The sequence below is a fragment of the Camponotus vicinus genome, unplaced genomic scaffold (assembly GCF_025532165.1).
Source record: "Camponotus vicinus isolate PSW18456_S1 unplaced genomic scaffold, iyCamVici1.0 SCAF_14, whole genome shotgun sequence".
Lineage (NCBI taxonomy): Eukaryota > Metazoa > Arthropoda > Insecta > Hymenoptera > Formicidae > Camponotus > Camponotus vicinus.
Window position 1 is genome coordinate 10,090,384 of NW_028141950.1, and position 24,759 is coordinate 10,115,142.

At 38.1% G+C, this 24,759-nt stretch overlaps 2 protein-coding genes across 2 annotated transcripts; both read right to left on the reverse strand.

Moving 5' to 3' along the window:
* Nucleotides 1–988: 988 nt before the first annotated feature.
* On the reverse strand, nucleotides 989–9,262 carry LOC145964824 (uncharacterized). Its single transcript, XM_083087985.1, has 2 exons — nucleotides 8,727–9,262; nucleotides 989–1,052 (listed from the first exon to the last, which is right to left on the reverse strand). The coding sequence occupies exons 1-2, from the start codon at nucleotides 9,260–9,262 to the stop codon at nucleotides 989–991; spliced, it is 600 nt and encodes a 199-aa protein (XP_082944111.1).
* Nucleotides 9,263–23,236: 13,974 nt separating this feature from the next.
* On the reverse strand, nucleotides 23,237–24,625 carry LOC145964825 (uncharacterized). The gene is made up of 2 exons (XM_083087986.1): nucleotides 24,098–24,625; nucleotides 23,237–24,001 (listed from the first exon to the last, which is right to left on the reverse strand). Exons 1-2 carry the CDS (start codon nucleotides 24,623–24,625, stop codon nucleotides 23,237–23,239), a joined length of 1,293 nt encoding a protein of 430 aa, XP_082944112.1.
* Nucleotides 24,626–24,759: the final 134 nt, after the last annotated feature.

A 24,759-nucleotide genomic window follows, 5' to 3' on the forward strand; every position in this document is an offset into this window, starting at 1 on the left:
AAGCCTCATAACTCAAAAAGTACTTAACGAAAAGGTACTTAATTATAGTGTTTTGGAAAGCTATCGAGATAAGCTACAAGAATATGCAATGACAAATAGTAGGTTCCATTTAAGAAATTGAAGGTGACCTTCATGTGATCTTCAAATAACTCTTCAAGGTCAAACCAATGATACCATCTTATGGCCCCCTCAAAACCAAACAACTTTTGTCTGAAATATTTTTCTCTAAAATGCTTTGTTTCCGAAATAATTGCGTGCGTTAATTAAAATGACTCACCCTGTATATATTTTTTGAGGGATAAATTATTTTTAGGGATATTTTTTCATTAAACGTTTTGTTGCATACAAGGTAGAATATTTTTATGTACTTGGCGTATTTTTTTTACCTTTGTAAGGTTTTTTTTGGTATGTTTAATAAATATGTATGAGACATTAACTATAAATCGTTGAGTTTGACGACAGTACAAATGTACAAATGTACTATGTACAATAATACATTATTTGGCTAGTATAACGACACTTACTTTTTATAAAACGATTATTTTAACGACATTTCCATACGTTCACTTTTACAATATACAATTCGTGTCCCAGAATGCCGTGACGTATATATTATCGGAAATATTAAAAAAAATAAGTCGATAAGAATGTATAAGCAATTAACTACAGATCGATGTTTTCCACGACATTATATAAATATGTACAGAAGACGTTCTCAATTAATGCGTTCACTTCCGGATTTGGCATTTTTGAGTCGAACACATCCCATCCAAATACTATATAGTATTTCATATATATGATAAATAATATGCATATATGGATTTGTATGTATTTGGCTGGAAATGAACGTCTTTTTAAAGAATCCCTATTTAAAATCGTTTGTATTTTGTATGAAGAGTTATGAAATGTGATTAAAAAGGTTTGTGAGTCACCCAGATAACTTTAATTAAATATTTATAAACTCAGTAACTAGCCGAAATATAGATTTTTAGTTATTCATATTCAAAGAAGAGATCGCTACTGTTCCCAAAGTTCCATCGGTTGTCGCCCATCTACATATCTCAAAATTTTATTAAATAGCTCATCTTGTAAACATGGAATTTTTGATTCCAAATGATATTTCAAATAAATTGATATATTTGATTAACAAATTGCACGAAGATTCTGAAGAGAAGCAAGATAAGCGAGATCGTTCGCATGCAATTAAGGAACACAAACATTTGTCTAATTGGATGGAAAATTGTTCGTGGTGCTGAGATTCGAAGAATATGTCTAAGCACATGATAATTACAATGGATTCCATGATTTGCTTAAATCTGCAATACTTCTTCGACTACTAGTCAATGTATATTGACACCTATACAACATATAGCTTGTCAGTTGCAATTAGATGAAGATGTATGGTATAGACTCAAGGTGAGTTTTTGTTATATAATTCAGGGTGACCTCCTTTTGGACACGTAACTATTCGACACCGCTCGATTGGACACGCATTATTGGACACGTTTTATTGGACACCGCTCGATTGGACACCGCACGATTCGACACCGCACGATTCGACACTGCACGATTGGACACGCACATCGCACGATTGGACACGGCAGCATTGGACACTGCACGATTGGACACGGCAGCATTGGACACCGCACGATTGGACACAGCACGATTCGACACCGCACGATTCGACACCGCACGGTTGGACACCGCATGATTGGACACCGAACAATTGGACACCGCACGGTTGGACACCGCACGATTGGACACCGCACGATTCGACACGCAAGATTCAACACCGCACGATTCGAAACCGCACGATTGGACACCGCACAATTCGACAGGCACGATTCGACACCGCACGATTCGACACGCACGATTCGACACCGCACGATTCGACACGCACGATTCGACACCGCACGATTCGGTTTCTAAACCGAAATCTTTTTCATTATGCTTCTAAACTCATTTCTAAAAGTTTATTTATATTCCTTCATGCAATATCTAGCGGGGACCTATCTTATTTTGTACATACAAAGCAAATATTGTTACAGAAGCCGATAAAAAAATTGTAATTTTTCAATTCTTTTTGATTTTTAACATAAAATCGGGAGGTTCCCGGTTTGTTTCTGTGTGTACTTTAATCGTGGAGAAGCATTTACTATTCTGTGCAATTAATAAAAAGATTTCGGAACAAGAGAAATATAATGTTATATCGGTAAAAAAGTCGCTTTAGGATCCCCTTAAGAATGATAGAAATAATTTTAAGTATTTACCCGCATATAATATCGTCCGTATAAAAATTACCGACAATAGTTTCCTACCTTACCGACAGTAGGTAAAGTCACCCGCACAAAAGTTACCGACGGAAGATAAAGTAATTTCCTACCTTACCGACAGAGTAAAAGTTACCGACACAAAAGTTACCGACGGAAGATAAAATAATTTCCTACCTTACCGACAGAGTAAAAGTTACCAACACAAAAGTAACCGACACATGATAACACAGTTACCGACGTTACCGACTGAAGATAATATCATTTCCTACTTTTCCGACTGAGGATAAAGCTACTTCCTACTTTCCCGACTGAGGATAATAATGTTGCTAACCCTACCGACATATAAGAGTATACCTCTTTTATTGGTATATTATCCTGATAATAAAAAAGTTAAAAACTAAAATTCAAAGGACTTTTATTAAGTTATATATACATATATATATATATTTGTACACGTCTCAGCACCGACTATACATATATCTCATTATTTTAAGGCATAGACTATATCAAAAATCTTTGATTCCTTATTAACTCAAAAAATAATATAGATATAAATCTCGTTATAATTTTTACTTAAAGAGCATAAAAAGCTGAGTTGATACATATATGGATAATTATGAAAACTTCAATATTACTAATTTTATAAGTAAAGTTTTAAATATGATTTTACGTATGCAATATTATAAGTCGCTATAAAGTACTCAAGGTTAAATGCAATGCATTTCTCAGAAGCGCCAATCGATCGCAATTCTCAGAAATGCCGAGCTCGTCGCATTCCAAGCTAAAGGCTATGGAATATTCCGTTCGAATATTATTGCGCAACATAATGCAACATGATGAAATAGTTAATTATTATTAAGAGACAAACGAAATTATTGTTAAATATTAATATTAAGCATATACAATAATTTTTATTAATTTATTAATTCAAAAACCTAACGGTTATAAATATTAAAAGTTAAATCAAAAGAATAAAAATTGTTGCATAACATGTTGAAATAGTTAATTAATAGTCTTTATTCCGCAGTAAATTAAAGTTATATTATTTATATTCCACCGCGTGAAATAGCTGCAATAATTTATTAAAAACAATTAATTTATATTATTTTATTCCACCGTGAATTAATTATATTCATATATAAAATAGCCGCAATACTCTATTGCGTCATGAAATGAAATTAATTTATATTACTCTTTTAATTATATCCCACCGCGACATAAAATAAATTATTGCACGCTAAAACAAGAATTTGTTAACAATAATTATATTCATATAGATATATCTATATACAGGGTGAGCCATTTTAATTAACGCACGCAATTATTTCGGAAACAAAGCATTTTAGAGAAAAATGTTTCAGACAAAAGTTTTATGGTTTCGAGGGGGCCATAAGATGGTATCATTGGTTTGACCTTGAAGAGTTATTTGAAGGTCACATGAAGGTCACCTTCAATTTCTTAAATGGAACCTACTATTTGTCATTGCATATTCTTGTAGCTTATCTCGAGAGCTTTCCAAAACACTATAATTAAGTACTTTTTTGTTAAGTACTTTTTGAGTTATGAGGCTTGAAATAATTTCTTAATTTTACATAAACCGTAAAATATCTTGTAAAATATTCATTTTTCGATTATCTTACCTTAATACTTTTATGTACAAAATAATGAGAGGAATCAATTGGTGTAAAGAAAACACATAGTTGTTTTTAAGAAAAAATATGGAATTGTTAATTGCAAATTACATATTTTTTCTTCAAAACAACTATGTGTTTTTTTTACACCAGTTGATTCCTCTCATTATTTTGTACGTAAAAGTATTAAGGTAAGATAATCGAAAAATGAATATTTTACAAGATATTTTACGGTTTATGTAAAATTAAGAAATTATTTCAAGCCTCATAACTCAAAAAGTACTTAACGAAAAGGTACTTAATTATAGTGTTTTGGAAAGCTATCGAGATAAGCTACAAGAATATGCAATGACAAATAGCAGGTTCCATTTAAGAAATTGAAGGTGACCTTCATGTGACCTTCAAATAACTCTTCAAGGTCAAACCAATGATACCATCTTATAGCCCCCTCGAAACCAAACAACTTTTGTCTGAAACATTTTTCTCTAAAATGCTTTGTTTCCGAAATAATTGCGTGCGTTAATTAAAATGGCTCACCCTGTATATATACATATATCTATATCCCACTACGTAATCGTAAATTCTCATATGTTAGAATAATTGTAATTATAATAATTATGATATCAGAATTTATTAACAATATTTAAAAGCATTTTCCATAATAATACATAAAGATGAAAATGAACTTTTGAACGGAGCATGCTAGAAACTCCGTTGACATTTCTACAGTTAGAGCTTAAAATTCTACATTAGAAAATATATGCATGTGAACTGCAAAGAAATTCTGATAGTCAAATAATTATTATAAAAATTATATGTCAAAAGACAATGTAACCAGTACAGACGATTCTATACTGACCGCTCCGTCGTCCCCACTCTAAATCAGAAGGGTCGCGCCATCTACAACTCAAGTTACGCCCACTCCCTGCGGCAACGCCCAGCGGCGCGCGCATCCCAGCCCGGAGAAGGGAACCAATGAGCGATCGCGCCGCCCACGCCTGAGGCGCACATCCTCCACCATCAGACCCCGGACGAAAAGTAGGGACCGACGCCTATATAAACCCGTGCAGAGCGGTCCTCCTCGCATTTAGCCCAACGATCTACTACAGTCAACAACTTTAATTAGTACTTACCTTCAGCTCTTTTGTACTTATACTCAAATAATAAACTCAACTATTATACGACGAATTCTCTTGACTCCTTGGACTGCAACCCTCTTCTAGAGCAATCACCGAGGTAGACGGCATCCAGTGGAAGGAAGTAGTTTCCACTCATCAATGTACAGCAGATCTAAGTAAGTACTCAGCCAAATTGCCATTCATCTAAATTCTTAATTCAATTCAATTCAATACTAACAACATTAATTTTAATTCGGGAATCTATACCTTCGACTATCCATATTCCCTCATCCATACACTCAATTTATTTAAATATTACTTCAAATTGGAAGACTTTTACTGGGACTTATCTCTTTGATAAGACGACTCGATTGACAGTGAATAAGGCGAGGCTGCTTCGGCAGAACATTGCCCAAGGCGCGGCGCAGTGAAAAAGGCAATTATCCTCAGGGAAATTTCCTTTTTTTCTTGGAGCTATTGACCATTCATGGAAAGCGGAACTAGAGTGTCCTGTCAATCGACGTTTGATTAGGCGAAGATACAATTTCGGCCCGGTTAATTGGCAATTTTCATGAGATTGTCTTTTAATTTTGGAGCTGGTTGACGCAACCGTCAGATTGAATCTTGCCTTGATTTCAAGACACGAGATACATCCCAGGAATTAGTGATGATACGCTGGCTTAGGTTTTAATAATTTCAATTATTATTTTAGTACACTTCATTTATTATAACCTGACATTGTAAGGTTAATACTAAGCCAGACGTTTGACAGGTGGATACATTGTTAAAGTATCGAATCTCCTTATTCCTCCTCAAGCCTCTTCGATTTTCAGTAAACCGACTTTAGATATTTAAATCGCAGTTTTAAAAACAAAACTAACCTAATAATTTAACAAAATTATATAAATTACCGTCGGTCGATAAAGTTACCATCGGTCGGTAAACCCGAAATCTACATTACCGACGGTCGGTAAAACTAAAGTTACCATCGGTCGGTAAAACTAAAGTTACCATCGGTCGGTAAAACAGAAATCTACATTACCATCGGTCGGTAATTTTCGTGAGTCGATAATTACCTTGGGTCGGTAATCCATTATTAATATAATACTAATACAATTTATTCTTCTCAAACTATACTTTAGCTGAAATTTCAACCGTTTCTTTCGACTTCAACGATCCCCTCACTCGAGGGATCTTGGGATAACCTCAATTTAATTAATAAATAAATACCAACATTTATCCAGCTTGTAAAGGAAAGAAGAAAATAAGAAAGGAAATAAATAAAGAAGGAAAATAAATAAAGATTTTGCTTACAAATACATATATTTATTCTCACTCCCTCCTGAATCCTCTCTACAAGCACAATAGACCTTCAATCTCTCGGCGTCCCAGGGTATAGCCGGCCTAGCAGGTTGCCCTAAAACAAATTGAGAGATTAATTGCGTCCAACTGGGAAAGTAAGACTTCCAGACCAGTCCTGAGGAACTGGGGACGTAACAAATGAGAAACGTTCTTCTTTAAGCGACGATTCTTTATCACGTCTTATGCGACTTGCTACATGCAATATGCAAATTGATGTTCCTGATCTCGCTTGTAAAAAATCCCGAAAGTCATAAATATTCATCATATCAATTATTATTTATAATTCCGTGCAATTAGTTAAAGGGTCGTTTTGTCATCAGTGGATTAGACTGGGGATATCACTTAAAAAAAAAACGCGTCAACAATAGTACCTCATGGGTGACGTGGAAAGCTATTGCCATACGCCCGCTTCTGAGCGCCGAGCAGCTCGTTGGCTTTGCGCGGGACCGCGAGGTAAGGGGGGACGCGCTAGGCGGAGCCAGCTGAAAATCGGCCGAAATGTGCAGTTCTTGCCGAGCTCTGTATTAAAGTATATATATAAATTTGTTATAATTAACAAATAAATAAACATATTTATTTATTTACTGAACACAGAGTAAAAAGTAGTATAACCTGTCCTAATCAATATACTAATAACATACTGATAATGATGTATTAATAACATACGACATTCTATAGATATACCGACAACATACTACACGTTTACTGACGATATCTTGTGAATATACTGCGGGATATTCATAACATATACTACGAATTATAATAAGTGGGGCATAGGAATGTTCGTAGCATGTACTCAGTATATCGTAGTACGTATATCGAATGTTTTGAGAATGTACGCAATATACTTTTGCGATGTTCTCCGAACATTCTCAGTATCTACATGTGCTGTTAGGGCCGCTAAGTAGCAATCGAACATGATTGGTTTCTACTATCAGGTCCGACCAATCAGCGTCGAATTACATCGGAAAATCTAGTAATGTTGCCCAACTGTTGAGTCTGCTGAATGCAGCCAATGACTGTGATTGGTCAATAACGTCTAGTAAACTACCCCGGAGCGATTGAACCCGACAAGTCGAAAAGCTATTGTCACGTAATTTGTTCTAGATCTCAAACCTCTCTTTGTAAAAAATTAGTGTTGTTTGGGGAAAAACTTTTTTGCGCATGCGCAACATAATGGCAGTGAAATCCCAAAATGTGTATGCAAATAAGCGCGAAAATCATAATATTTTTAAAATTTTACTTTAAATTTAATATAGACAATAACACATATATTATAAATCTAAAAAAAATGTTTATAATAATAATATCTTTATTGTTCCCCTCAGGGTTACAATCTATTACAAAAAACTCTTAAAACTACTTTTATCCTAAAACTTAACCTATACTTATTAACTACTTGAGGGATCGCGAATCTCTTCGCTCCCCCTCTCTCCTTTACACACATACACACGCCCTCAACTTCCGCTTCCTCTTGCTTTTTCCTTCAATCTCCCAACTCCGTCGTCCCTCCCTCTACCCTCTCTCTCTCTCTCTCTCTCTCTCTCTCTCTCTCTCTCTCTCTCTCTCTCTCTCTCTCTCTCTCTCTCTCTCTCTCTCTCTCTCTCTCTCTCTCTCACTCTCACTCTCTCTCTTCCTCTTCCTCTCTTCTCCCTCCTCTATCTTTTCCTACTTCTCTTTCTTTCTCTATCTCTCTCATCCACCATTCTCCCTCCCTTCCTCCCACCAATATCCACCCTGCCATTTCCTGCCAGCTTTCCCCCCCAGTCCTCCACACTCTACCCTCCCATACGTATTCCCAAGTCTCCGTCTCCCCTTCACATAACCTACACATCCTTTTATCTTCCTCTTCCCAATAATTACTCTCCCCTATCTCATTCCCCAATCTAAACCTCAATACCCTCCTCCACCTGCTCTCTCCCCATCCCTTCTTTAGATATTCTGGTATTCCTTCTTCCTTTATCATCTTATACCATCTGTTATATCTTGAGTCTCTTATCCTTCCTTCCCTCTCCAACCTTTGCTCCTTTTTGTCCTTCTTAATCAATTCTCCAAACCATTCATCCCCTTCCTCTCTCTTCCTCTCTACCTCTCCAATCCCCCATCCCCTGCTTTCAAAAAACCTCTTTCTCTCCTCCTCCCACTCTGATCCTACCTTTCCCTCCCTCGCCCCCTCCCTCAATTCCTCCCAACATAGTTTCGTCAACTCACTACCTTTCCCTTCCTTCAGCCTTTCCTCAAATCCCCAAGCTCTCCTTCCCGCTCTCTCTCTTAACTTTCCCCTCTTAATTTCTTCCCTTATCAAATATCCTGGTGTTCTTCTCTCTAGGCCCATTACCCACCTCATATATCTTTCCTCCAGTCTTTCTATTCCTTCCCTTTCTTTCCAACCCCATATCTCAACTCCATAGCTCAATACTGTCCATATTAGCCTGTCAAACAGCCATAGCCTTCTACTCCAATCCTTGCCAAACTTTCTCCTCCCTATTCCCCATTCTTCTCCCATTACCGCCGCCGCCCTCTTAATCCTTTCCCTAATATGCGCTTCTTGTCCTCCATTCCTCTGCAACGTATATTCCAGGTACCTAAATTCCCTTACCTCCTCCATCCTTTTCCCTCTCCACCTCCATTCTTTCTTCTTCATTCTACCTCCTCCCTTCTTAAACCTCATTACCTTCGTCTTACCTACATTCAACTCTAAACCTTTCCTCTCTATATATTCCTCCAATCTACCAATCATGCTCCTCATTTCATCTTCCTCCTCCGTCAATAGCACTATATCATCCGCATAAGCTAGGGTATATATCCTTTCTCCCCCACTCATCTTGATCCTTCCCCACTTCACCTTTCCCATCTCCTCCTCCAAGTCCGCAATCATTATACTAAATAACAACAGACTCAATGGACATCCCTGTCTTACCCCCCTTACCGTCCAAAAACTCTCCCCCGTTTCCTCTCCTGTTCTTACCCTACTTTTCGTCTCTCTCAGTGTTTCTTTCACTCTCTCCACTAAACCCTCTCTTATCCCTCTCATCCTCATTGTCTCATATAATATCTCTCTGTCCACCGTGTCAAATGCTGCCTTCAAGTCTACAAATAATGCCACTACTCTCTTTCCCTTTCCCAATTACCTATTTATTAGATAATTTACCACATATATGTTATCCATTCCCTTCCTAAATCGTCTGATTCTGCGGAATCACCCTTTTAGCCTCACATTCCTCCCTCAGTCTTTCCGCTAGCCCCATCATATACACCTTATATAATACCGTCATCAGTGTCACCCCCCTATATTCCTCCACTGTCTTTCCTTCTCCTTTCTTCACAATTGGTACAATTACCCCCTCCTTCCATCCCTCCGGCCACCCTTCTCCCCTCCACACCTCCTTGCAAAATTTCCATCCCCAGTCTACCAAATCTTCCCCTCCATATTTCCAAACCTCTCCTGGTATTCCATCGTACCCGGCTGCCTTCCCATCCTTCAACCTTCTGATTGCTCCCCTAATTTCCTCCTTGCTTATTTCCCCTTCTCCGTCTTCCTTTCTCCTATCCCCATTTTCTCTCACTACTCTATGCTCCACCCCTCCCAGTAGCCTCATAAAATAATCTTTCCATTCTCTCTCCTCTATATTCTCATTTACCCTCCTCCTCTTTCTCCTACCTCTATTCACAATCTCCCACACATCCTTCTCTTTCTTTACCTGATCCGCTTCTTTTTCCCATCTCTCACTTTCCTCCCTTTTCTTTCGCTCGCATAACTCCCTATATTCTCTTTTCTTTTCCCTATACTCTTCTTTATCATCTTCCTCCCTCCTCCATTTCCTCAATTCCTCTCTCACCTCTCTTTTCTTATCCTTATATTCTTCATCCCACTATCCCCTTCTTATTATTTTTCCCTTTCCCTGTTCTTCCTCTGTCACCTTCATCGCCTTTTTTATTCTCACTTCCATATCCCCCCATGCTTCCTCCAATCCCTCTCCATTGTTTTCTCTAATGCCATCTTTTCCCTAAACATTTCTCTACCCTCCTCATCCCATATCACTCTTCCCACTCCTTCTATCCTTTCCCCTCTCCTCTTCCTCTCCACTTTCCCTTCCACCCATACTTCCATCGGATGATGATCTGATTCTATTCTATCTCCTATTCTCATTCTTTTGATTCTCCCTCTCACATCATCATCTCCAATCACATAATCTATTACTGTATATCCCTTACCCCCCGTAAACGTAAATTCGCCTTCCTCATCCCCCCTCATATTTCCATTAAAAATACTCCATTCTTTTTCTTCAACCAATTCCACTAACTTTCTTCCGTCTCTATTTATCTATCCGTCCTTTGATCTCCTTCTTTTCTCACCTCCTGATTCCCCCTCCTCTTCCTCTCCCACCGCTCCTCCCTCTCTTCCTGTTCTCGCGTTAAAGTCCCCACCTATCAGTATTCTACTTCCCACTTCCTTTTCTTCCATCCATCCCCCCATATCCTTTAACACTTCCTCTAAATTCCCCTTCACATACACTCCTATTATTTTCCACCTTTCCCCCCCCACTCTCACTCTTCCTTCAATCATTCCCTCCCTTTCTGATTTTATATCCTGTCCTTTCTCCATTACTTCTTTTCTTATCCCCATAACCATTCCTCCTATTGCTCTCCCCTTCCTACTTCTCCTTTTTGCTATTTGTGTCCCCCATTTATATCCTTTTGGCAATTTTCCTTTTATCCTATCCCATCCCTTCTCATCCATCCATGTCTCTGACAACACAATTACGTCCCAATTTTCCAACCCCTTCCAAAACTCTCTGTCCTTATTCCTCAACCCCGCTACATTCCAGAATGCCACCCTCCATTCTTCCCTACCAATCTCCCCTCTCTTCTCCTTCCCCGTTATCCCCCATTCTCTTCTCCACTTATCTTCCTCCCCCTGTATTTCTCCTCTTATCTCACTTCTTTCATCTCTCAATACCTCTCTTTCGTCATCCTACCTCCACAATTGGTCCCCTATTCTTATTCTCCCTCCTCTTACCCAAACTCTTCTTCCCTTCGCCTCCTCCATTTTTGCTATCTCTCCCAACCTCCATCTAACCCTCCTCTCCCTCCACGACAGGTCCTCCAGAATTCTCTCCTTTCTACCTCTTAAATTCTTCTTTTTCTCCATTACCTCCCATTTTTGCTCCTCACTTCCTAGCCTGACTAATAGCATCTCCCGCCCTTTTTCTTTCACTTCTATCCTTTTAACTTCCCCTACTTCCACCCTCACTCCCACTATCCCTAATATCTCCTCCACTGCCTTTCTTCTTCCTCCCTCCTTTACTTCTACATCTCTTATTACCACATTTCTCCTCCTCTCTTCTTTCTCTCTGATGTCTAACCTTCTTTCTAACTCATCTACCTTGTCTATTATCTTATTGCCCCCTGTCCTGCTTTGTATCACGTTATCCTCCTTCCTCTCTCCCTCCTCCAATTTTCCTATTCTTTCCTTCATCTCCTCTAGCTTCCTCCTCAACTGCCCCCTCTCCTCCCTCCATTCCTTCTGTTGCTCTCTGAACTCCCTCCTTATTTCCTCCATCTTCTCGTTCAACCCCCTTCCCTGTTCTCTATATTCTCTTCTTACTTCCTCCATCGCTCTCTCCGTTCTTTCTGCCATTCTCTCAAAGCTCTCTTTCATTTCCCTCATCCACTCTCCCAGCTCACTCATCTCTATATTCTTAACCGGCGATCGATTTATTATTTTACTTTTCTTAAATATCTCCTCCTCTCCTCCTTCACTCCTCTCCAATTCCTCCCTCTTCCTTTTCCACAACTCGTCTAAACTCCCTATACTCCCCCCTCTCCCTCTCCTTCCTTCCTAATACACCTACTCTCTCCTTTGACACTGTCTCCATTTGAGCCACGCGCGCTTCTCTGTTCTCCCTTCTATCCCTACTATATACTCTATGCCCCTCGTGCGCCTCGTTGTTTCCTACCTATCTACTCACTGTCTATGCCTACCGCCCGTTTTCCTATGTCTCTATCTACTATTCCCCTATTCTATGCCTTTTACTCTGTCACCTCACTTCCCTTTAATACATGTTTTTTCCCTAATCCGGCCCTCCTCTTATTCCCTCTATACTCTCTCACACTCTTTCTCACCTCCGCTCTCACACTCCACCACTCTCACTATCACCACCCTTCTGCCATTCTCACTATTTCTCACTAACACACTTGCCTACTTTCCACGTGTCAACCGTTATTGCACCGGGAGCGGAAGTCAAAAAAATGTTTATAATTATCTCAATATATTTTAATCTACATTTTCTTTTACTATAATCTTTATAGCACTTTCAAATTATTTCTAAGAATAAAAGATAAGATTTTTAAAAATTTCTAAGGCCCAGTTCAACAGTGGCCAGTTAGCTTAACTAGTAGTTAAGTAGTGATGCCAACCACTGAAACAAAATTCGGTAAGCTATTTACAAGCCATTTTAATTAATATTCAGCTTCGTTCTCATTACGATACCTCATCGTAAAACGGAAATGGATATCAAAACAAATCGTATACGAACACCAAATTTTTGTTATGAGGAAAAACTGGTACTTGTATCATTAATAAAAAAAATACAAATTGATAATAGAAAATAAGCGGACTGATGCTGTGAGTGTTAGAGACAAAGAAGAGGCTTGAAGATATTGGACGAGTAAACTTGTCAAAATCTAACTTTGTAAATAGCTTACCGAATTTTGTTTCAGTGGTTGGCATCACTACTTAACTACTAGTTAAGCTAACTGGCCACTGTTGAACTGGGCCTTAAAGTGTCTCTTTTTTTCTTGCGAATTTGATTCAATGCGCTCTTTGAAAACAACACTGAATACTGAAGAGAATATTGACTTCTAAATAATATTCAGATGTGTCAACAGGATAGAATATAACATCATCGACATAAGATAAATTTTAAAAAGCGATTTTTTTAAAAAAGAAAAAAAAAATATATATATATTTTTTCAATTAATAAAATCAAAAAGATATTTAATTATTTAAAATATTCTTAATAGCACCATTATCTAACAGACACATATGATATTAAAAATTTAAAATAATTATTTAATTGAACTATGTTTTTATTAGGAAGACATTTATACTTGCCCTATTAATTCTTCTACATGCAATTCTTATTTTATAAATTCTAAATCGATTTCTATGTTCTAAAAAAAGATAAATCATAGTAACTTGTCAAAGAAATAAATAAATAATAAAATAGATGGCAGTTTTTTAAAAAGTTTTTAATTTTTACATTTTTTAAATTGGCAAATACATTCAAAAATTATATCTTTTATTATGAGGAAAAAATATTAGTCTTAATTATATAATAATAATATTAGTCTTAATAATCTAAAAAAATATTAGTCTTAATTATACAGAATGTTTGATAAAGATTGTATTAACGCTCGTAAGTGGCTAGAAAGCAGTAAACTGAATCGAAAAATCATTTACTATTTTGCAATTTTTACAATAACTAGACACTACAAAGCGCGACATTTATTTTATATATATATATATATATATATTTAAAGAAAAACATGAGTACGCCTTTCGCGCAGCTAATGTCACATGGCAATAAAGAGACAAGAATCAGAGAATTACGACTGTACGACCAAACTTTTCGTTGCTTGTGACACTCGCCGATGATAACTTAGAACACACATCCATCCCATAGTTTAGGCGCGTGAAACGCGCGCTTATTTAAATCTTTTTAATTAATATTTCAATAATTATTGCGAAAATTTCAAAATGAGACTTTTGTTTAGTTTATTACGCTCTACTCTCTCACAAGTGTTAGTATAATCATTATCAAATGTATAATATGTTTAATATATTTTAAACATAAAAGTTCTAATATATTAATAAGAAAGATAATATATAGTATAAGATAATATATATAGAACTAGAGCGGAAGACACGGAATTAATGAATTTCTTTTCAGTAATGGTCTTGGTAGTTTTTATTTCTATCAAGGGAAACACTGATATCGGTGATAATTGTTTCTTTCTCTTTTTTCATTTTTCTTTATCTCTTTCTAAAAATATGTTTATTCAATTTTTCTCAGTATTAAAAGCAAAAACTTTCTTTCATAAACAATATCCAAATTAAGCCAAGAATAATAATCTGAAAACTCTTTGAAACAGCTTTCTGGATAGTTAAAATATCACATTTGATGTTTAAGACTGCAATCTTTTACATTACTTGCGTGTTTTTCTCTAGTTTTGCAAATTTCTTGAAAAATCTATTAGAGAAACAAAGTGAAAATTGGATATAACCTATGCGAATGGCAAGAAATTGACCACTATTAAGTTAGCTCCCCCACCAGCTCAAAATAAACTCTAACCTAACTTAAAATTAGGTGCTAATTAGGTGCTAATTAGGTGCCAAAGTCAAAAATTAGGTGCTCATACCGTTTAGCAGAAAATTAAATTTACAATGGGTGGGGCTGACTTAACATTAAGTTGGCCCCCCTCATATAAAAAAATATATAAATAATAAAGTTATAAAAAAAACAAATACGTAATAATTAGGTGCTAATTAGGTGCTCTCAGAAACTGTTAAGATATTTTTAAAATATATTTTTTTATACCACTTTATTCTTGTACAGCAATAAACGCGATTGACATTCAAATCGAAAATTGTGTAAAATGGTACGAGCACCTAATTCGGCGTTTATATATCTTAATGTAATATTAAAAAACGAATATTTTCATACCAATAACTTTCGAGCACCTAATTTTTTAACAGGACTTTACTCTTGTATGGCGGTAAGCGCGAACGACGTTTAAGTCCGAATATCTGTCAAACCGAACGAACACCTAATTCGGCGTTTAGATATCCTAACATAATATTAAAAAGCGAATATTTCCATACCAATAACTTTCGAGCACCTAATTTTTTAACAGGACTTTACTCTTGTACCGAGCATACCCGTGACCGACATTTAAGTCCGAACATCTATCAAACCGAACGAGCACCTAATTCGACGTTTAAATATCCTAACATAATATTAATTAACGAGTATTTTAATACCAATAACTTTCGAGCACCTAATTTTTTAACAGGACTTTACTCTTGTACCGACCATACCCGTGATCGACATTTAAGTCCGAATATCTATCAAACCGAACGAGCACCTAATTCGGCGTTCAGATATCCTAACATAATATTAAAAAACAAATATTTTCATACCAATAACTTTCGAGCACCTAATTTTTTAATAGGACTTTACTCTTGTATGGCGGTAGGCGCGACCAACATTTAAGTCCGAATATCTGTCAAACCGAACGAGCACCTAATTCGGCGTTTAGATATCCTAACATAATATTAAATAACGAATATTTCCATACCAATAACATTCGAGCACCTAATTTTTTAACAGGACTTTACTCTTGTACCAAGCATACCCGTGACCGACATCTAAGTCCGAATATCTATCAAACGAAACGGGGACCTAATTCGATGTTTATATATCTTAATATATTATTGATTATTGTGTTTGTATTATTAATTTTTGAATTAATTAATATATATAATGTCTATATGATTTTTATATACAGGGTGTCCTAGACCACACGTACACCCTTTTCCTTCCAAGAACTAAGCATTTTAGAGAAAAACGTTTTCGACAAAAATTGTATGGTTTTGAGGGGAACATAAGATGGTGTCATTGGTTTGACCTTGGATGGCATCGTTAAGGTGAGGTCAAGCACACCTTTAATTTCTTAAATTGAACCACCTATTTGTTATTGCATATTCTTATAGCTTATGTCGAGAGCTTTCTAAAACACTATAATAAAGTATTTTTTCATCAAGTACTTTTCGAGTTATAAGGCTTGAAATAATTTCTTAATTTTACATAGACCATAAAATATCTAGTAAAATATTCATTATTCGATTATCTTACCTTAATACTTTTATGTACAAAATAATGAGAGGGATTGATTGATTAAAGAAAACACATAATTGTTTCGAAAAAAAAAATGTAATTGTTAATTGCAAATTAAATGTACATAAAAGTATTAAGGTAAGATAATCGAAAAATGAATATTTTACTAGATATTTTATGGTTTATGTAAAATTAAGAAATTATTTCAACCCTTATAACTCGAAAAGTACTTGATGAAGAAATACTTTATTATAGTGTTTTGGAAAGCTCTCGACATAAGCTATAAGAATATGCAATAACAAATAGGTGGTTCCATTTAGAAATTAAAGGTGTGCTTGACCTCACCTTAACGATGCCATCCAAGGTCAAACCAATGACACCATCTTATGTTCCCCTCAAAACCATACAATTTTTGTCGAAAACGTTTTTCTCTAAAATGCTTAGTTCTTGGAAGAAAAGGGGTGTACGGGTGGTCTAGGACACCCTGTATATACTGTATATATGTATATACTGCGTATATGATTCTTATTTTTTACTTAAGGATAAATGAGGAATATTACAGGGAAGAAAGAAGAGGGATATTAAAATAATATTACTAGCTTATTATTGAATTAAAGTGTAATATATTTTATTAATTGTTACGTCCCCAGTTCCTCAGGACTGGTCTGGAAGTCTTACTTTCCCAGTTGGACGCAATTAATCTCTCAATTTGTTTTAGGGCAACCTGCTAGGCCGGCTATATCCTGGGACGCCGAGAGATTGAAGGTCTGTTGTGCTCGTAGAGAGAGGATTCCGGAGGGAATGCGAATAAATAAATGGTTTATATAGATTTAAGATTTCTTTATTTGTTTCACCTTTTGTTTCTTTTCTTTTATAACTTGAATAAATGTGAATTTATTCCTCCGGAGAGTAACCGTATATTTCTGGGAAAATATATGAATATTCGCTATCGATATTTGCAATAGGTATCGCGGTTTCTATTTGGGGAATCTCTAAGGGTGCGAAAGGGTTTGGATTCTCGTAGGTTACTGGTGAATAGCTTGGGGGAGAATAGAAATCGTCTTCTTCCGGCGAATAATTATGTTGGTCTGGTATTACTGCGTTGGGCGCTATCTCAGCGTTTCGCTCTTCGGCTTCCAAGATAAAGTCGCTCAGTTCTTCAGGTAGTTCCTCTGTTGTTTCTAAGGAGGTGTAGTTATTTCCCGTAGGTGGTGTCGTTGAAGCGAAAGTATTTACCTGAGTGTCGAGGGGTTTTTGGATTTCTGTATTTTCTTCAGTTAGAGGGGGAGACAGATCGTTTGACGTTGAAACATTTGTTTCTGCGATCTCTGGGATGGAAGGAGAAGACTGATTTATCGTAGATGGGGTAGGCTCTATGATTCCTTTATCCAGCGAAACAATAATATGGGGTAAGCGTCGTGTACGTCTGTTTCGGCGTATACGGCGAGAGGTTTCGCGAATGGAAGGCGTTCGTCGAGTACCCTGGTTGGCACGTCGTACGCGGACCATCTATTAATTATATAGTTTGGTAACAATTTATTTAATTAAGTGAAGATGTAATAATATGGTATAGGGATTCGATGTTACTTACGTTGACCAACACCTGTTAAATAAAAAGAAAAGGTCTTGCGTGACTATCCGTTCAGTTAAAATAATTATTAACCAAAAAGGTAAAGAAAGGAATAGTCAGATCTAGTCATTGAAGCTTCATAAGGGTTTAGATCGCGGCGAGAATATAATCGGAGAAGAATAAATTATAATAGTAATAATGGATTACCGACCCGGGGTAATTATCGACTCACGAAAATTACCGACCGATGGTAATGCAGTTTTCTGTTTTACCGACCGATGGTAACATCAGTTTTGCCGACCGCCGGTAATGTAGATTCCTGTTTTTTACCGGCCGTCGGTAATGTAGATTTCGGGTTTACCGGCCGTTGGTGATGTAGATTTCGGGATTACCGACCGATGGTAACTTTAGTTTTACCGACCGTCGGTAATTTAGGTTTCGGTTTTACCGACCGATGGTAACGTTAGTTTTACCGACCGTCGGTAATGTAGATTTCGGGTTTACCGACCGATGGTAACGTTAGTTTTACCGACCAATGGTAAATTATATAATTTTGTTAAATTTTTAGGTTAGTTTTGTTTTTAAATTGCGATTTGAATATCTAAAGTCGGTTTACTGAATATCGAAGAGGCTTGAGGAGGAATAAGGAGATTGGATACTTTAATAATGTATCCACCTGTCAAACGTTTGGCTTAGTATTAACCTTATAATGTCAGGTTATAATAAATGAAATGTACTAAAATAATAATTGAAATTATCAAAAGCTAAGCCAGCGTATCATCACTAATTTCTGGGATGTATCTCGTGTCTTGAAATCAAGGCAAGATTCAATCTGACGGTTGCGTCAACCAGCTCCAAAATTAAAAGACAATTTCATAAAAATTGCCAATTAACCGGGCCGAAATTGTATCTTCGCCTAATCAAACGTCGATTGACAGGACGCTCTAGTTTCTTTTTCAGAAATCGTCAACAGCTCCAAGTGAAAAGGAAATTTCCCTGAGGATAATTGCCCTTTCACTGTGCCGCAAGGAGTTATCCTCACCGTACATCAAGTACGAGACACACTAGATTCGTCAACAGCTCCGAGTAAAAAGGAAACTTCCCTCAAGATAATTGCCCTTTCACTGTGCCGCACGTCGGGTTCGCCCTGCCGAAGCAGTTTCGCACTCACTCACTGTCAATCGAGTCGTCTTATCGAGAAGACAAGTCCCAGTAAAAGTCATTCAAGTTCGAAATTAAATTAATTGAGGGCTAGGAAGGATTTGCTTATGAGTCAGTGTCTATCTGTCTGCTGATTTAGTTTATTAAGTTAGTATTCATTCTTTATGTAATACTAAATCAGAGCTCAAATTCTATGATTCGACCTGTCTTTAAAGAGTGCGTCCCGTGCTCTTTCGAATAGTGTCGATGTACAAGATGAACTAGTTTCTTTTTCAGAAATCGTCAACAGCTCCAAGTAAAAAGGAAACTTCCCTCAGGATAATTGCCCTTTCACTGTGCCGCAAGGAGTTATCCTCACCGTACGTCAAGTACGAGACACACTAGTTTCATCAACAGCTCCAAGTAAAAGGAAACTTCCCTCAGGATAATTGCCTTTCACTGTGCCGCAAGGAGTTATCCTCACCATACATCAATTGACTACTCTAAGGCGACATTTCACTCTTGTGGTTTAAACCAAAGACCGGTTGAACACTTAATAATTCAATAAAATCAAAAGATAATTATATTTGAAATAAAGTTTTAAGATTTAAATCAATGGAGAGTAGGAATGCGGAAATGTGGATTGTTGAAGGTATAGATTCCCAAATTAAAATTAATGTTAGTATTGAGTTGAATTGAATTAGGAATTTAGATGAGTGACATTCGGCTGTGTACTCACTAATGATCTGCTGTACGTTGATGAGTGGAAACTACTTCCTTCCACTGGATGCCGTCTACCTCGGTGATGGCTCAGGAAGAGAGTTGCAGTCCATGAAGTCGTCGTATAATAATTACTGAGTTTATTGGATAAGTCTAAGTACAGTGGTAAGTACAGATGTCAAAGTCCAAGACTGTTGAACCAAATGCCGGAAGGTGTTGACTGTTGAAATCGTTGGGCCAAATGCCAGTAGTTGTTAACTGTAGTAGATCGTTGGGCAAAGTGCCAGAGTTGTTAAGTGTTGAAAACGTTGGGCAAAAATGCGAGGAGGACCGCTCTGCACGGGTTTATATAGGCGTCCCTACTTTTCGTCCGGGGTCTGATGGTGGAGGATGTGCGCCTCAAGCGTGGGCGGCGCGATCGCTCATTGGTTCCCTTCTCCGGGCTGGTTGCGCGCGCCGCTGGTGCAAGCGTGGGGAAGATGCGCGCGCTGCTGGGCGTTGCCGCAGGAATTGGGCGTAACTTGAGTTCTAGATGGCGCGACTCTTCTGATTTAGAGTGGGGGTGACGGAGCGGTCAATATAGAATCGGCTATACTGGTTACATTGTCTTTTGACATATAATTTTTATAATAATTATTTGACTATCAGAATTTCTTTGCAGTTCACATGCATATATTTTCTAATGTAGAATTTTAAGCTCTAACTGTAGAAATGTCAACGGAGTTTCTAGCATGCTCCGTTCCAAAGTTCATTCTTTTCTTTATGTATTATTATATAAAAATGCTTTTAAATATTATTAATAAATTCTGATATCATAATTATTATAATTACAATTCTTTTAACATCTGAAAATATATATATATTTATGATTACGCAGTGGGATATAGATATATGTATATATATAGATATATCTATATGAATATAATTATTGTTAACAAATTCTTGTTTTAGCGTGCAATAATTTATTTTATGTCGCGGTGGGATATAATTAAAAGAGTAATATAAATTAATTTCATTTCGTGGCGCAATAAAGTATTGCGGCTATTTTATATATGAATATAATTAATTCACGGTGGAATAAAATAATGTAAATTAATTGTTTTTAATAAATTATTGCAGCTATTTCACGCGGTGGAATATAAATAATATAATTTTAATATACTGCGGAATAAAGACTATTAATTAACTATTTCAACATGTTATGCAACAATTTTTATTCTTTGATTTTACTTTTAATATTTATAACCGTTTTTTTTTCTTTTTTTTGTTTTACCTTACGGAGGGCAGGGGAAATGCAGAATCCCGGCCATCTCCTCATACAGAGAGAGGACCAGGATCCATCCTTATGCACACCCCCCAAAACCAGCTCGGGGGGGTAGTGTGGGGCTCTCCCATCTCCTGCGACAGGCCTACCCACTAAAACCCCTGCCCGACGGGGTCCATAAAGAACCCAAGCGGCAAACTTCTTCTAGTTGTCCTATGATCTGCCCCAGGGGAACCGGGAACCATTACTTCCCTGGGGACTGAGGACATCAGCACGCGAACGTGCACATCATATGCTGGCTAATTCTAGTTTTACTTTTCTCTGTTTTAAGTCCCACGGATCAGCGAGAAAGCTTCAACCGACTGTCACGCATCAAGTCATGACTACGACCAGGAGGACGGAGCAGAAGAGAGACGACGCATCACTACAGGTACGTATATTATATATACATATTTACATCACTTAACCTACACATATACACATATACACACATTCACACCCACACCCACACACACACACACACACACACACACCCATATACGCATATATATACAGGCATATCGCAGCTATAGGTAAGTATCTACATTTAGGTGTTATCGGAACTGTTTCTTATTGTTAGCGAAAGAGAACGGGATCTGCGAGCTTGTCTAGCTCTCTCTTCGTTTTCCTTCGTCAACATTACACGTCTGCAGAATGTGGCAAAAGCCACCCATTTTTCTTTTGTCTCCAATATCTTACTTATGAGTACATTCATTTGCAGGTCAGGACCGATAACATCGGTAAGGGCGTTTCGTTCCTCGTCCCATCTGGAGCATTGGGTGAGCGTGTGTTCCACCGTGTCGACAACATTTTTATTACACGCCATACATAGTGGAGAGTCCACTTTCTGGATTCTTTCCAGATAGGACCCAAAACATTCATGGCCGGTTAGAATCTGTGTAGCATGGAATTCTAGCCTGCCATGCTTCCGGTCTAACCATCGGCTAAAAGAAGGTAGTATAGCGTCGATGGTGCGTGTACCATATTTAGAGTTACTCAAGTAGATTTCCCATTGCCTGAGCAAGAGTAGATTTTCCTCTTTTCTAATTTCGTTAACACCCTTTGTCGTACATTCTCCGTTTTTGTATAGATCGTGTACGCGTTCATAGATGCGTTTTCTGCATCCCACGAGAAGGATGACAGGAGGCATCCGAGCTAGAAGAGACGCCGCATCTAAAGATACTGTGCGATAAGCGCAGCAGATTCTATTAGCTACCGATCTTATACTCTGATTCATTTTACTAATATTTTTCTTGTTTCTATTTAGATAAGAGTACCACACTGGAGCACCATATAGAAGAACGGAGAGGATGACGTTCCCGTACAACTTTCTCTTGGACTCACAGGGCCTCTCAAGTTAGGCATCAGTCCGGTTAGTGCGCCTGTAACCCTGGAGGTTTTGGCAGTCACATAATCGAAATGCGGGACAAAAGTAAGTCTCCGATCTAAGATTATCCCCAGATATTTGAAGGAGTCTACAACTTGGACCTTGTCTCTATCTAACAAACGTTTCTTTGGATGTACCACGGGGTTTCCTGGAGAAGACCATAACCTCGGTCTTCTGTGTGGCCACCTTGAGACCCAGTCTCCGGATCTGTCCCAGGATGATATGCACCTGGAGAGAAGCCCTAGCAAGTGCCGTTTCCACATCTTCAGCAGCCGTTAGCAGGAGCGTGTCGTCGGCGTAGCACGTGATGTTGGAGTACTCTTCTAAACGCTTGTGCAGGACAGAATCATATCCGATGTTCCAAAGTAAAGGTCCCAGTACGGAACCTTGAGGAATGCCTGATTGGATCTAACGAGACTCGATGCCTTCTTTAGTCGGGAACATAATGAATCTATTATAGCGATAGGAATCTATGAGTCGTCTTATATAATCAGGAATGTGTTTTTCCTTTAAGGCAGATCGGATCGTTCTCCATGGAAGAGAGTTGAAAGCGTTCTCGATATCCAGGCTGATAGCTACTACTACCAGGCCATTCGAGAGCGCATCCTCAACAATACCGACGACACGACATAGCGCATCGACGGTAGACCTTCCCTCCACGAAACCAAACTGATTATCGGACAGAGCATAGCAGGGATTATCATTGAGCCATTCGTTAATCTTCCTACATATGACTCTTTCAAACGCCTTACCAAGTTCGTCGAGAACACAGATCGGACGCGACTTCGGTATTCTATTGACTGTAGCCTTGTCTTGTTTCGGGATCAGAACTAAGCGTCCCTTCTTCCACCAGTAGGGAAGACACCATCCCGAATGCAGCGGTTGTAGAATGCTGCCAGAAACTCCACAAAGCAATCAGGAAAGACTTTCACAATCTTGTCCGGTATACCGTCCGGTCCAGGAGCGGCATCTTTCAACGGTCTCCGTCGGAGTTCAAAGTTGATCTCAGCAAGTGGGACTTTCCATTGATCCTTCCACTGGAAATTGTGCCAAAGAATATCCAGATCATGAGTATTACCCGGGGGGAAGAGCCCGGATAGTACTTTCTCTCTATTAGAGCGGTCAAGAAGCTCAGTCAAGGATGGAGAAGACCTCCTCAGCTTCCCAGTAACAATTTTAAATGGAAGACCCCAAGGATCTTCGTCAATGAGAAGAAGCAGCTCGCTCCATGCTCTGGCTTTCGCTTCCGTGATGCTACGACGCAAGTTCTTTTTAGCCGTTTTATATTCGTCCTGCAATATGAGCAGTCTGCTTTCGCTAAAGCTAGTATCGTAGTCATTACACCTCCTGATGTATCTCATCCATTTCCTTCGAGCATGCAGAACCTCCGACCGAAGATTGGCAATATCAGGATTCCACCAGTAAGTTGATTTCATCCTGCGGTTGCCTCTCTTTCTTTTGGCAGAGAAGTCAGCCGCGTCTGCTAAAACCTGCTTAATTTTGCAGGATATCGTATCAGGATCAATAGCATCATCGAACAGCATGCCCAGAGCCTCCGGAGTGTACCACGCGAGGGCAGAACAGAAGCTTTTCTCCTCAAATGCAACCCACGACCAACTCGGAAAGCGCGATACGTTTCGAGATTCGATATAATTATTATTGCTATTATTACTACTATTTACATTATTTACATGATTTACTATTTCATAATAGACGTAGCAATGATCCGAGAGAGATGCCACTTCTTCAAGCACCTTCCAGGATACAATACGTGAGAACAATTCCGGAGAAGATATCGTTATATCTATTACCGAGCTGCCCTGAGGACGAACGCATGTCGGAGTGGATCCAATGTTTACTACACATAGATCTCTTTCCGCAATCCAGTCTTCCAGCAAGCGACCACGCCAGTTGAAGGCAGCGGATCCCCACATTGGCGATTTAGAGTTAAAATCGCCAGCGATCACCACTGTCCTATCTATTGCGTCCACCACGTCGGATAGGCGGTCAAAAAATTCAAGTGCATCCGCCCTATTCCCATTAGGGGACAGATAGCATGATACTACCATAACTTTGCCGAGATTTGCCACAGCTATTCCCAATGAACACTCCCCAGGTATCATTAGGGATCCAGTAGTCATTTCGGGATGATAGAAGATCCCAGATAAGCCATCCTCGCTGATGACCCACTGTTTACTGGGATTCCGAAGTCTGGGCATCTCCGACACAAGACAGACCGCGATATCCTCGTCCAGAGTATACTGGAATAAGAGGTCCAATGCAGGCCTACTTCTATTAAGATTGCATTGGATCACTCTTATCATCAGGAGCAGAATTAAGTGTCGGCTTCCGA